Source organism: Enhydra lutris, unplaced genomic scaffold, assembly GCF_002288905.1.
Source record: "Enhydra lutris kenyoni isolate GAN:26980312 unplaced genomic scaffold, ASM228890v2 scaffoldscaffold12, whole genome shotgun sequence".
Classification (NCBI taxonomy): domain Eukaryota; kingdom Metazoa; phylum Chordata; class Mammalia; order Carnivora; family Mustelidae; genus Enhydra; species Enhydra lutris.
This window is the reverse complement of record NW_019154096.1, coordinates 73,047,811-73,060,489: the sequence shown is the minus strand read 5'-3', so window position 1 is coordinate 73,060,489 and position 12,679 is coordinate 73,047,811. Positions and strand designations below refer to the sequence as shown.

At 54.4% G+C, this 12,679-nt stretch overlaps 1 protein-coding gene across 1 annotated transcript in view; it reads left to right on the top strand.

Annotated features, from left to right (window-relative positions):
• LOC111145158 (carboxypeptidase X, M14 family member 2) overlaps positions 1-7,520 on the top strand; it is a 126,951-nt gene extending 119,431 nt beyond the window's left edge. Inside the window, exons 13-14 of the mRNA XM_022499853.1 lie at positions 538-637; positions 6,163-7,520. Coding sequence (XP_022355561.1) covers positions 538-637; positions 6,163-6,416 — 354 coding nt within the window. The 3' untranslated portion in view covers positions 6,417-7,520. The remainder of the gene's footprint in view (positions 1-537; positions 638-6,162) is intronic.
• Positions 7,521-12,679: the final 5,159 nt, after the last annotated feature.

The following is a 12,679-nucleotide window of genomic DNA, read 5'->3' as shown; positions in this document are numbered from 1 at the left end:
TACAGTGTCATTAGAAATGATGGTATGCCACCGGGATCGTCACATTGTTCTACAGATAGGGAAACTGAGGCACAAGGTTCAGAGTGATGTGAGTCTTATGACGCAACCAATTAGCAGAAGGGCCCTATGGACTGAGTTGTCATTTTTAAGAATGCCTTTGACTCTTTTCTCTCTGATTCTTAAGTCGTTGGGTCGACATGTTAGGTCCGTGGAGTTCAGGAAAGTCAAATGCACCTAGAAAAAATTAAATTCTGTTTTTACTGGGTGCGCTTGACATGCGCCATCTCAGATCCTAATATTTTTTAAGCCTCTGGAATAGCTGAACCCCAGCGGAAGACTTCCCAGTGCACGGACCCAAGGGGAACACAGAAATTTACACACCAAATCGGGGTATAGCCAGGGAGCTGTCGAGCTAGATAAGGCTTTGAGAGGGTTCTTGGTGGCCCTGGGGCGGCATTTGGCTTACAGCCATCGCTGTGCCCACTGGGTCGGGTGCATTGTGAGCTCACCCTGTTCCTTGTCCCGTGTGCTGAGCAGGTCCATCGCGGCATCAAAGGCGTGGTGAGAGACTCCCATGGAAAAGGAATTCCAAATGCCGTTATCTCTGTGGAAGGCATTAACCACGACATCCGAACAGGTAACTGCGAGCCTAGGTGAACTGTCTCTCAGGGGGGAATGTCTGTTTTCTCAAAGCGTTTTATTTGGGTTAAAATCACATGTCAAGTGCTGGAAACTTCTTATGGAGAGCCAAATTCTTGTCTCCTTCCTTGGATTCCCTGTGGAGATCCTGGAAAGCAAGGTTTTGAGCCTGTGCTTTCTGGTTTCTCCCTTATTCAGGTGAAAACCAGAGGTGCAGGGAGGGGAAAGGAGATGCTGGTGGCTTAAGAGGCAGCTGGGAGCGGGTTCGGGTGTCTGACTCCCAGTGCCGGCATGCCCCTGCCACTCAGGGCTTCCCTGCTGCTGGGAAACCCTTGTAGTTTTCCCTTGTGCCCAGGACCATTGTTACCATGATGGCGCTCAGTGCGTATGGTGTGACATGAGGAAACAGTGACCTTAACTGTGACAGGGATGTGTGCAGCCTGATGTGATGACAGGTGCACAGGGAAGAGAATTGTCTAGAAGTCCACAGCAGGTTGTCTGCAGGGGTTCTGGAGGAGATGGTCTGTTCGGGGGCTTGTACACCCATGCACAGAGGTTTTCGGCCACCGGGAGACTCTGCGGAGCGCCATGTCATTGCCCTGGGCAGGTGGCTTTGCTTTGGTGCCAGCTAATGTGAATGGGGGCGTTGGGTCCTGTGCTGGTTTCCAGTGGGTGTCATGACAAATGACCATGGACTTAAAAAGTCAGAAATGTATTCTCTCACAGTTATGGAGCCCAGAGGTGTGAAATCCTGGTGTCAGCAGGGCAGTGCTCCCTCCAGAGCCCCCGGGAAGGACCCTTCCTCGGCTTTGGCAACTTCCTTGGCCATGTCACTCCACTTCTGCCTCCATCTCTGTGGCCTCCTCCTCTCTGCCTCTTACAAAGACACCTGTCATTGGATTTAGGGTCCACCCGGGCCATACAGGATGATCTCATTGGGGGATCCTTAATTATACCTGCAAAGATCCTTTTCCCAAATAAGGTCCCAATCATAGAGTCTGGGTAGTAGGATGTGGGCTTCCGGGGGCCGTGATTCAACCTACTCCAAGTCCCCCGCTGGGCACCCAGCACAGACTCAGTAGCAGGAGAAGGGAAATGGTGATTGCCATGAGGAAGACCTGTTCAGCCCTTGGACACACTCGAGCAGCTGGGAGAAATCGGATATGAGGCCGCTTGGCAAGTGTTCAGTGCAGCCTGAACTTGACCTGTTGGTTCAAGAGCTGACCCTGGATGGAGTGGCCAGTGGCCCAGGATGGAGAAGGTTCCCAGAATATGTGACTGTCAGATTTAAAACAAGGGCGGTCCCATGGAAACGAGGCCAAGTCCATCCTCCTCCTGTGTTCGTCATGTGTTGTCACCTGTACAGCCTGTGACGGCTGGAAGGATCCCCGAGGTGCCGACGAGGAACAGAAGCTCAGCCTCGGTTCGGCCCCGCCCCCACCCCGGGTCAGGCAGCCCCTGGTTGCAGAATCGATGCCCACTCAGCACCTCCTCGGCTGCTGGCTGGTCTCAGCCCCGGCCCCTGCGGAGTCACCGCCAAAGGCCATGTGGGATTGGGCTCTGGGGTACCTCCCAAAGCTCTTCTTCTGGGGTGACCAGCTCTCTCAGTTTGCCCAGGACTGGCCCCATTTGAAAACTGAAAATCATGAGTCCCAGTTTTGGTCAAATAGGAACAATCGCTCCCCTGTCTGCCGCCTCGCCCGGTGCCCCTGCAGGCTCCCTCCTGGAGATCTGAGGCCACGTGTCGGGGTCTTCGCTCTAGCAGGACCGCCTTCCCTCTGCTGCCTGAACCTCCTTCCCTCGAGAATCCCTTAGTCCCTTCCTTGCCCTTTTCAGGTCTTTGTTGAGATGTCACTAGGTCAACAGAGGCAACCACGGTGACCACCTTTTCTAATGCTGCACATCTGCCCCACCACCCACTGATTCCTCTCGGCCCCCCGCCTTCTCCTCCCATAGCCCCTCCACACCTGATGTCTGACATCTGGCAGGAGAAGCTGGGACCTGCCATCCTTCTGGTGTTTCTGCCGCTCCCCCACTGGGTCCCAGACCAGGAGTCCTGGACCCTTTTGTGCCTCGATGAAGTATAAGCACACTGCCTGGCATTCCGTAGGTGCTTAATAAATATTTGTTGAATGAATGAATGAGTTCAAATGAATGAATGCACATGACATGATGTTTCTGGGAGTACACAGTGGGGCTGAGCCGGGATCTGAGCCAGGGGCTAGGGACTGTGAATGCCGTGCCCCAGCCCTTGTCCCCATGCTGTCCCTCCTAAGGGGACAGGAGCCTCTTCTCCAGACTGTTCACATGCACTAACAGCCCTGGTCCTTCTGACAAGCGATCCCATTTGAGCTTTGAGGAAACGAGCCTCTGGGACCGAAGGAGGGGCTAGGCTGGGCTTCAGACTTGCCCTGCTGTCCTTCAGTGCCCGGCTAACCTGAGAGCCTGCTGGCATGCCTGGTACAGAAGGACAAGGATTGCTTACATGGGTGGATTGTAGCTGACACGCCACAGAACAGTAGGCCGCTGTGTAATGCTGTGGTACTTCTTGTTGTCCTCACCTGTCTACTCTTTGTCCTTGAGGACCTGATAGCCGCTGCCTGTGAGCTTTCCCACCATGCAGCATGGCGTTCGGTACATGGCCGCCCTTCACTGGTATACGCCGGGCCGTGCATTCATTCCCGGACTCATTCATTCGTTCTTTCGTTCATTGACAGGTTCTGAACTTGAGATGGGTGGGATCACCGTGGGGTGCTGGCGATCCTTACGATAGAAGGGGCTACTGTATCTGGGCCCACATAGGACTTATATTTTAAACATTGCTAACAAGCTCCTGTAAAAGAAGAATTCACAAAAATTCCTAGAACATTCTTGGGATGATTAGCACTTTGTATGCATGTGAGAAAACAGGAATGTTTTAAACGGGGTGGGAGAGAAAGAGTCCGCTGAGCCCCACAGGCCAGAAGACCGTTCTGTGCCCAGTGAGCTTGGAACCTCAAGGCTCTTGTGATCATAGAGGTGGTTTGGATGAGCCGATGAGAGCCGCCTCCCCCTCTCCCTTTATTTCCTTCCTGAAATAATTTCCCAGTGTATTCTCATGATAGATGAGCTCCGCACTTTGCATGTGGTTCCTTATCATATTTATTTCAGCGTCTCAGTGCTCAACATTTGCTCTGAATCTCCTTGATCTCTCTCCGAGGTGTCTGTGATCTGACAAGTTTTCTTTCAGGAGGGATTTTGCAGAAAATCAACAGGGGGATTGAAGTCCCAGGAGAGAGAAGCTAGTCAGAGTGTTTCTAAATGCATGAGAGTATGTTGGCCAAACACCTGGCTCAGAATGCCCCCAGATGTCCTCTGTGTGGCGGACACTAACCTGACCTGCTACCAAATGGACATGTGACAGTATCTGGGTTGTCCCTCCATCCACCATGCTGCACGACACCAGCCGCGTCCCCATCCCGCCCCTCCTACAGCTCCTAGAACATTCACCCTTGAATACAGATCTGGTCACCCCGTGGGCTAGCAACCTACCATGCTGACCCCTGAATTCCATGAAGTGGATGATTCTAGACTTTACTGGTCATCGGGGGAAGAAGCCAAGATTATAAGAGCCTTGGGGAGAATTGCGGGGAAAGCCTAACCGAGAATATCTGGGGGAAAGGGTGCCGTGCGGGCAGAGGAGAGCGTCCGTGTTTCAGAAGCAGAAACTTGCAGATTACAGAGCTGACGCCCCTCGTTCTGATTCTGCGACCCTAAACACACTCCTGATAGTTTTACTCGTTCTTTGAACGTATCTATGGAGCCCGTCCCGTGCGCCGGCCTGGAGATGCTGTGGTAGAGGAGATGGATGTGGCCGTTCATCTCAGTGCACATTCTAGCGGGGGGAGATCTGCGAACAGTTACAAGGGAAAACTTAAAAGGTAACTGCAGACTACGGTGCGCGTCGTGGAGGAGAGGGTTTGGATGATCTACAGGAACCAGGGGTCGGCCAGGGAAGTTTCCGTCTCCGAAAGCTGAATTGCATCGTGAGGCTCAGGCGGCTGACTTCGAGACAAGAAGACTCAGTGGGCTCCTGCCTTCTGGAAAGCATGAGGTGGCACTTTATTTCATTGAGAAACTCACATTTTTACAGAAGGAAGATGCAAGGCACGGCGCTGAGGACCGGGGAGCAGCCGCAGGTGCCGTGTGGACCCCGAGCCCCACACTGAGGCGTGTTCACCAGTGAGCGGCCGTCGGCTGCCCATGGGGTTCCTTCCTCACACGCACTCGTGAGTGTATCTCAGGGGTGTCTCAGGTGAATAAAGATGGAACTTGGACCTGATGCTTCATCCTTCGTGTGTTTGGGGGAGACAGTCACACACACACACAGCACTGCTCCTGTCCCTTAGAAGATCTCAGCCTTGTGGTCGACAAGGGAGCCTGGCCTGGGGCCTCCTTACCCCTTTGCCCTTTCTCTTTGGGCACCAAAGCCTCAGACCAGGCAGGACACTCAGGTGGACTCGAGAGAGGAGAGAGAGAGAGCGCTGAGCGAGCCTGGCACTGGGGGGTCAGCTGGGGACTGGCCGTGCGACCTCGTGCTGTCCTCTCACATGGAAAGGGGACTTGTCATTACAACCCACCTCAGACGCTTGCTGGAGATTGAGCAGAACAGTGCCTGCCTTGACCTTCTGGTCGCCACGTCCTCCACGGTGGGGGCGGGGGGGGGCGTCACCAGTGACCCCATCTTTGCCTCAAAGCCTCTTTTCAGGTCAGGGGCCTAAGTGTCCTCAGCAGGTTGTAGGCTCCTGGGAGGAGAGTCCTGGCCTGGAAGCCTCTGCCACAGAGACGGGGCCCAGCGCTAAGGGTGGCCCAGGGCCCCTGGTGGGTTTGTTGGGTGACTGAGCAATGTGTTGCCGGGGAGGTGGGAGCCCTGCCCAGCAGCACTGGCCGGTGTGTCCCTGCTCCTGCAACTTCGCATTTCTCTTGCCCACCCCGCCCCCAACCCCTGGGACCAGGGAATGCAGATTCCAGGCCTCCTCCCAGATCATTTGGCCCTGGTCCCCTGGAGTCTTTTATTTCTCTTTTCAGAAGTAAGAGACCCACCTCTTAAAAGAATTACTATTCGTATTTATCACCAGGCCGAGGGAGGCCAGGAAGCCAGGCACTGATGGCTTTTCAAGGTGGCATTTTGTGGCGAGGGCACAGCAGTTGGAGGCTCAGGTTCATAATGAATGGCGTGTATTGTCACAGGGGAAGGAGTATGAGTGATTGTTCCTCCATCTCCACTCATGTGTATGAACACGGCGGGGAGCCTACACCCCAGCCCTCTGCCTGGTAAAACCATTAAGGTGGCTTCCAAGGAAGAAAACATTCAAAATGCCAAAAGAATTTGAAAAAAAAAAATTTGCTTCTGCAGAGGCTCAAATTCCACGAGGCCAGTCTCTGAGTCTCTCTCTGGCTGGAAGGCTGGTTCTGGAACAGCAGGGCTGGTGGTATCTGCCTTAGAAGGGAACAGCTCTGAATTCCCTTCCTTTCTCTTCGCAGCCAGCGATGGGGATTACTGGCGCCTCCTGAACCCCGGCGAGTACGTGGTCACTGCCAAGGCGGAAGGATTCGCCTTGTCCACCAAGAACTGCATGGTCGGCTATGACATGGGTGCCACGCAGTGCGACTTCACCCTCAGCAAAACCAACCTGGCCAGGATCAGGGAGATCATGGAAAAGTTCGGGAAGCAGCCCATCAGCCTGCCAGCCAGGCGGCTGAAGCTGCGGGGGCGGAAGAGACGGCAGCGTGGGTGACCTCCCAACTCTTGAGACCGGTCCCGGACCCCTGCAAATTAAACCACCCCCAGTTGTAGCTCCGTAGAGGACTCGCTCCCTATTGTTTTCTCTGTAATTCAAGAAGGCCTGGGAGAATGTGTGTGTTGCAAGGCTGGTCCCAAGGGGGAGGGCCGAAAACTTGGAATAGTTCTGTTGTCTTTGTTCCATTTATCAAGAGACCTCTGACAGATCAGCAGAGAAAGGCTGGTAGGAGTGAGAATTCAGCAACTGAACCTGGGAATTGGAGACAGGGAGGGGGTTTGCCAGCTCAGGGCCTCCTGGTTGCACAGGAAGGGAAGCCAGTGCCCCCCCCCCCCCCCCCGCCCCCCCCCTGACCCATTTGCTTGCCTGACAGCAAGAGTTCCTGGTGCATTTGCATTTTGCGAGGCTCTAATTGCAGCACTCCTGGGGCCCTGCGGTCCCAGAAGTTACCATTTGAGATGCTCAGGGGTCTTCAGAGAGAATCCACCCTCTCTGGCCCCGGGGACATTTCCCAGCTGCTACAGATTTATCCCACGCTCTGTCGACAATAGAGACATTACCAAGTGAGCATCAGTCAGCCTCTTGAATCAGTGTAGTTCCTCTTTCCATGAAGGGGTGTGTTCATACAGGGAGAAAAATGCTGAGTGAGTTTACCAGGGATTGGCGGGCAGCAGGAGTGCAGGGCCCACAGAGAACCCCCCAGGCTCCCTGCCGTCCAGGCAACACCTGGACAGGGAAGAGCTGGAGGAGCCGCCCTTCCAAAGGAAGTCGATCACTCAGCCTGGCTCTCCTCTTTGACCTGCAGGAACCTGAGAAGGGCCAGAAGGAGGCTGACTTGCAACCCTCTCTCTGCTCAGGCTGTCCCTCCTTTCATAGAAACGAGTGCTCCTAAGTTGGCCTAACATCACCAAGAGAGTTATTTTTGATGTGTCGGTTGCCAGACCTTCCACTTAGACTGAATGTGATGAAAAGCTCTTAGAATTATCTGTGGAATACTGGTTTGGGAGGGGTGATACCAGAAAACTGTTTGACTTCTTTTTATTAAAGTTGCTGCCTCAGTAACCTGGGGAGAGTGAGAAAAATAAAGCAAGTTCATGGTGAGATCGCTCCAGCGTGGGATTTTCCTGGGCAGACTCGCATTCACCCAAATGTCGTGCCCTACTGCCTCTTCCTGAGGTCAGTCCCTCCAGAGGCAGGGCTGGCCTGGGGAGGGGTGTCCTGTGCCCCCACCCAGCTTGGCGCTCCTGCTGACAGCTGTGTGTCCCCTGCCTCCTTCCCGGGAGAGCCATGTGCCTGGGTAAAATCATCCTGATGCGGGGGGTCCGCCAGTGACTGCTGGGGATGCCAGCCAGCATCTTTCCAGAAAAGATTCTCGTGCAGCTTTCTGACCGTCTACACCAGAGATGGCAAACTTGCCTTATAAAGGATCAGATGGTAAAGATTTCAGGCTTTGAGCAAGCGTGGCTTTGTTTCAATAAAACTTTATTTACAAAAACACATGGTAGTTGGATTTGAAGGCCCCGCTGGGACGCAGCTCGCAGACCCCTGCTCCAAATCGGCACCATGCAATAGAACTTTCCATGATGATGGAAATGTTCCATTCCGTGCCACCTAGTGCCGCCGTCGCTGCTGCACGGGGCTAGCAAATGCTGGAAACCGGGCTCGTGCACCTGGGGGCCAGTGTCTCTGGTGTTACATAGTTTCCATTAATTTAAATTTCGATTGTAAGAGCCATATCAGCCAGTACAGCTCTCCACGCAGCCCACACGGTGGGAAGAACCTGGTGTTGTCAGAGCGGGTAGGTGGGGTTGTCCATAACACCCTCGCGGTGATGACCCCTCACTACTGTTCAGAAACGCTGTAGCTGTTCCAAGTGCCTCAGCAGACCGGAGTGGTCAGGGCCCCACCCTTGGTGCCAGGGTGACTCAACCTTACTGCTGGTGAGTAGCTCTGGCCCCTTCGGGCGACGGTACGCAGTCTGTGTGTCCGTGCCGTGCTCTGCCGTCGGCAGGCCTGCCGTGGGCCCTGGCTCACTGACGGGCGTCCTGGGCTTGCAGCCTGGGGCTGTGGGCTCTGGGCCTGTGCCACTCCCAGTGCGTGGCCTTGGACCTGGGAGCCTCTCTATTCTCCCGTCTGTTCCCACAAAGTAAAGCCATGCCTTGATGGGCCCCAGAGGCCAGGCTGGCTGTGCTGTCCCCTGATTTCTGGTGGAGGACAGACCCCGGTTTCCTCACGCTCTGCTCTGTCGGAGCGGTTTCCCTACCCAGCCCTTCCAGTGGGCACACCAGCAGCTCCGTGGTACAGCAGCTCTTCCTCGCCAGGCCCACAAGCCCCGAACACCTTCCCCGACTTTGTTCCTGGAGCTTCTCTGCTATGTGACTTCTATCTGCTTTCAGCCAGAATGACCCCTTGGCGTGGGCCTCTGCCTGTCTCTCCCCAGAATGAGAACCCTTCCGCAGCTCTCCCAAGACCCATCTGAAATGCCGCCTCCTACAGGAAGCCTTGCCCCCTCTCCTGACCTGGACATGTATGAACAGGTCTGCAGAGCCCTCAGAGCCTCAGAGGGACAGCTTCCCATGCCTTTCCACCAAAACTTTTTTTGCTTCTTGTTCTCTCTGCCTTTGGACCAAAAACTCCCAAAGGGCAAGAAAGATGCCCCGGGTACCTGCTCCCCCAGGTCTGGCTTGGCTCCATCCTCCCAGCAGGTGCTCCACAAACACGTATGGAATTGAACTGACCTTGCACCATGTAGTGCTTTGCTTTTAGGATTCCCTTATAAGCTCAGAAAATGTGACTTCGGAAATTGAAAACTTGCCACTTGAGTTTCGTGTCTTCACCTTGTCAGTAAAGTCTGGTGTTTGGCTGGGCAGAACAGCATGTCTAAAAAACGTGGGGGTTTTGCTTTCTATCTGGATGTTTTTCAACAGCATAAAATCAACACAAAACCTCTGTTCCTGGCAGAGACTGCTCTGTCTGTTTCCCTGTCCTCCTACTCAAGGTCGAGGAGGTCACAGCAGCAGCGCTCTTTCTAACGCTGGCTGTGTTCTGTGTTGAAGGGCACTTAAGGAGCTGCCCCGAGTCTTCTCCATCCATCACAGCTCGCTTGCTGTGACTGTAACAGGAAAGCTCAAGATTTCTTCAGTCTTTGTGTTGCAAAGACCTTAGGAACCACTTGAAAATGATACCATGTTTTTCACGGATAAACCGGCCAGGCGGTAGCAGGACACTGTATTGACATGGGGTTCCAGGTGGCCGGGCCAGAAGAGTGTCTCAAGAGTGTAGGTTCTGGTTTGGCCCTAGCGGTCACCCCACTGCCTGGAGGAGCTCACTTTTCCACGCTTCTCTGTGTCGGCACCTTTCTACCAGTGCTTGGAGTAGCCACCATCTGCAAAGCCACGCTCCGCAAGACAGCCCCGAAAGCTGCAGAGACAGAGTCCCCAGGGCCCGATTCTACAGCTGAGCTCTGAGTACCAGCACAACGCTCCCAAGGCCCTGGGAGCTCTTCCTCCTGCCGCGTAAACACAGCCCCAACTTCCCAGCCAAGGCACAAGGAGTCCAGGGAAACTTAGGCAAAAGGGACGAGGGGACAAACCTCAGACGAGAATGACAGGTCTTTACACCTGAGGGATGCCTCGAGATGAATGTGTCCAAGGGCGGCAACCAGGTTTCCTCTTGTAAGGAAAGAAAAACTCCGACTTATCGGCCGTAGTTGCTTGGAGCCCTGTGTTAAGGATTGTGAGGCAGAGTCTGGCTCAGTGGAATCAAATGGGGCAACGTCTCTGGGCGTGGGAAGGGCTGACAGCCCTGTGTGTTTCCATCCCCAGACTAGTTCCGGTCCTCCTGGGATTAGACAGAGGAAAACTGAGGCCCGGGGGAAGGCCCCAAGTGTCTGGCGCCATGTCTCAGTCTGTGACAGAGGTGGGACTCAGGGCAGTGTTCCTTCCTGTGTCCCAGGAGAAAACTCGAGTTTGTTTCTGGAGTAGCGAGCCCCAAGGCTGTGCCTCTTGGCTGACTTTCTTAGGAGCAGATCAAGCTCCCAGCAATGATGGATGCCTTGGGAGCCGCAGGTGCATTTGAGAAATCAGAGGACAAAAGCTTGGAGCCCTTGCTTAATCATCTTACCCTGGAGACCGTTAGCAAGGAGCTCAGGACCTGTGTGCTGAGGTCCTGAGCGCTCCCAACCACCGCTTCTGAAGGCTTTTTTTTTTTTTTTTTTTTTTAACCTCACAGCGCCCTGTCCTCTTCAGATGACCTAATAGCTAGGCGATGTCCTGACTCCTCACCCGAGTTCGGTTTTGGGTTGGAGAGGCTCATCGGGGTGCAGCTTCTGTGTCCTGGGCAGCCTGGCCAGTGTTCTGAGCAGCAGGAGGCCAGCACCACGCTGTGTTTCCAGTTATCTCTCAGGAGAGCAAACCCCACAGAGGAAGGGGACAGGCCTCCACCCACGCTCGTGAGTGCCGCCGTTAATGGGCTCTGTCCTCGCTTCACCTGTTGGTCGACCCTGCAGGAGGGCCTCTTGGGCGACCCCAGGCTGTCTCTGGAGCCCGGCCAAGGGTGAGGGTGAGCTGAGCTGAGCCGTCTGCCCGTCTGTCCGTCTGTCTGTCCGTCCGTCCGCAGCCCGCGGTCAGCCCCGCCTGACTCAGCTCCGGGCTGGTACACAGCCACGTGGGCAAGAGCCTCGTCTTTGGAGTCAGGAAGGTTGAGTCATAGTCCCAGACCTGCGTCTGACTCCCTGCGCGGCCTTCTCACCTCCGAGCCTCGGTCTTCTCCTCTGTGGAGTGGGTATAACAGCAGCGCTGCACGCACGTCTGCGGCGAAGGTCCCGCCGTGGGCGTTTAGACCTGCAGCCGGCACGTTGCTGGCGCTGAGATGCAGAGAAGAGACCGAACGTTTGTCTCCAGGTGCTGTGCTCCCGGCGCGAGCAATATGACTCTTCATGCCCCAGCTGCTTTAGAGGTAAGCATATTTATTTTTCAAATGGAGAAACCGAAGCCGAGGACGTTGCTTTTGAGTTCATCACTCTGATGGAAGCTGCCGTGTGGATCGACTCCTTGACCTGCCCTGAGACCTGCAGCAGCTGAGCCGTGAGGGAGGGAGAGGGGGGCCGAGGAGACGGGTGAGCCCAGAGCTGCAGGAGAGACCTCTGGGCCATGCGGCGCACTTACACTCTTGCATCGGGCTCCCTAGATGGGCCGGGGGGGTCACTGCAAAGGCTACCGTCCTCTGGATGTCAGCCCCTTCCAGCTCTGGCAAGTCCAGAGCCTCTAAGATGCCAGGATCCGGCTCTGCGTCTCTGCTGCTTCATATAAAACACCACACAGGGTCTGGGGGATTTGCTGGGGCAAGAAGAACAAGGAGGGGAAGTTTCCATGGCAGCCCTAGGCCTGTGGAGGAGGGGAGGGCACACCAATCACTCACATCCTGGGGGGGTCAGTGGGAGCCAGAAGGGACGGACAGAGCTTTGGGATCGAGTGGACTTAAGTCTGTCCCAGGGCTGCCTCTTACCATCCGAGTGACATTCATTGAACAAGTAGCCTCGTCTCTAAGGTGGGTTTAGTAATCCCTGCCTTGCTGGGCTGTTGTGGAGATTCAATCAACACTAACACATTTCCAGTGCTTGGAACCTTCGGCATGGAAAAGATCTAGAAATAAAAATGGGCAGTCTTTAGAGAAAAGTACAGCCACTTCCAAAAAGAGTCTGGCAGTTTCTCAAAATGTTCAACATGCCGTTACCCCACCATCCGGCCATTCTACTTGAGGTCCCCAACCAAGAGAAGTGAAAACTTGGGTCTGCAGAGAACTGGTCTGGGACTGTTCACAGCAGCACCCCTCACAGTAGCCAAAAGGTCAAGATAATGAAGATGTCCATCCCCTTACCAACATGTCAATGAGACATAACAGAGCCACACGATGGAATATTATTCAGCCAGAAAAAGGACTGAGGACTTACAACATGGATGAGCTTGGAAAACATGGCACCGAGTGAAAAACGCTGGTATCAAAAGACCACACCGTGCGCGATTCCGTTCATACAAACTGTCCAGAGGAGGCAGATCCAAAGAGATAGACCGTGGTTGCCCAGGGCTGGGGGGATAGGGAGACTGGCGTGGTGTAGTGGCTAAAGGGTATGGGGTTTCTTTTTGGGATGATAAGATGTTCTAAAACTGATTGGTGCACAACTCTGAACAACTACTGAGTTGTATACTTTGAATGAGTGAACTGTCCGCTGTGGATTGTATCTCATTAAAGCTCCTTTTTTC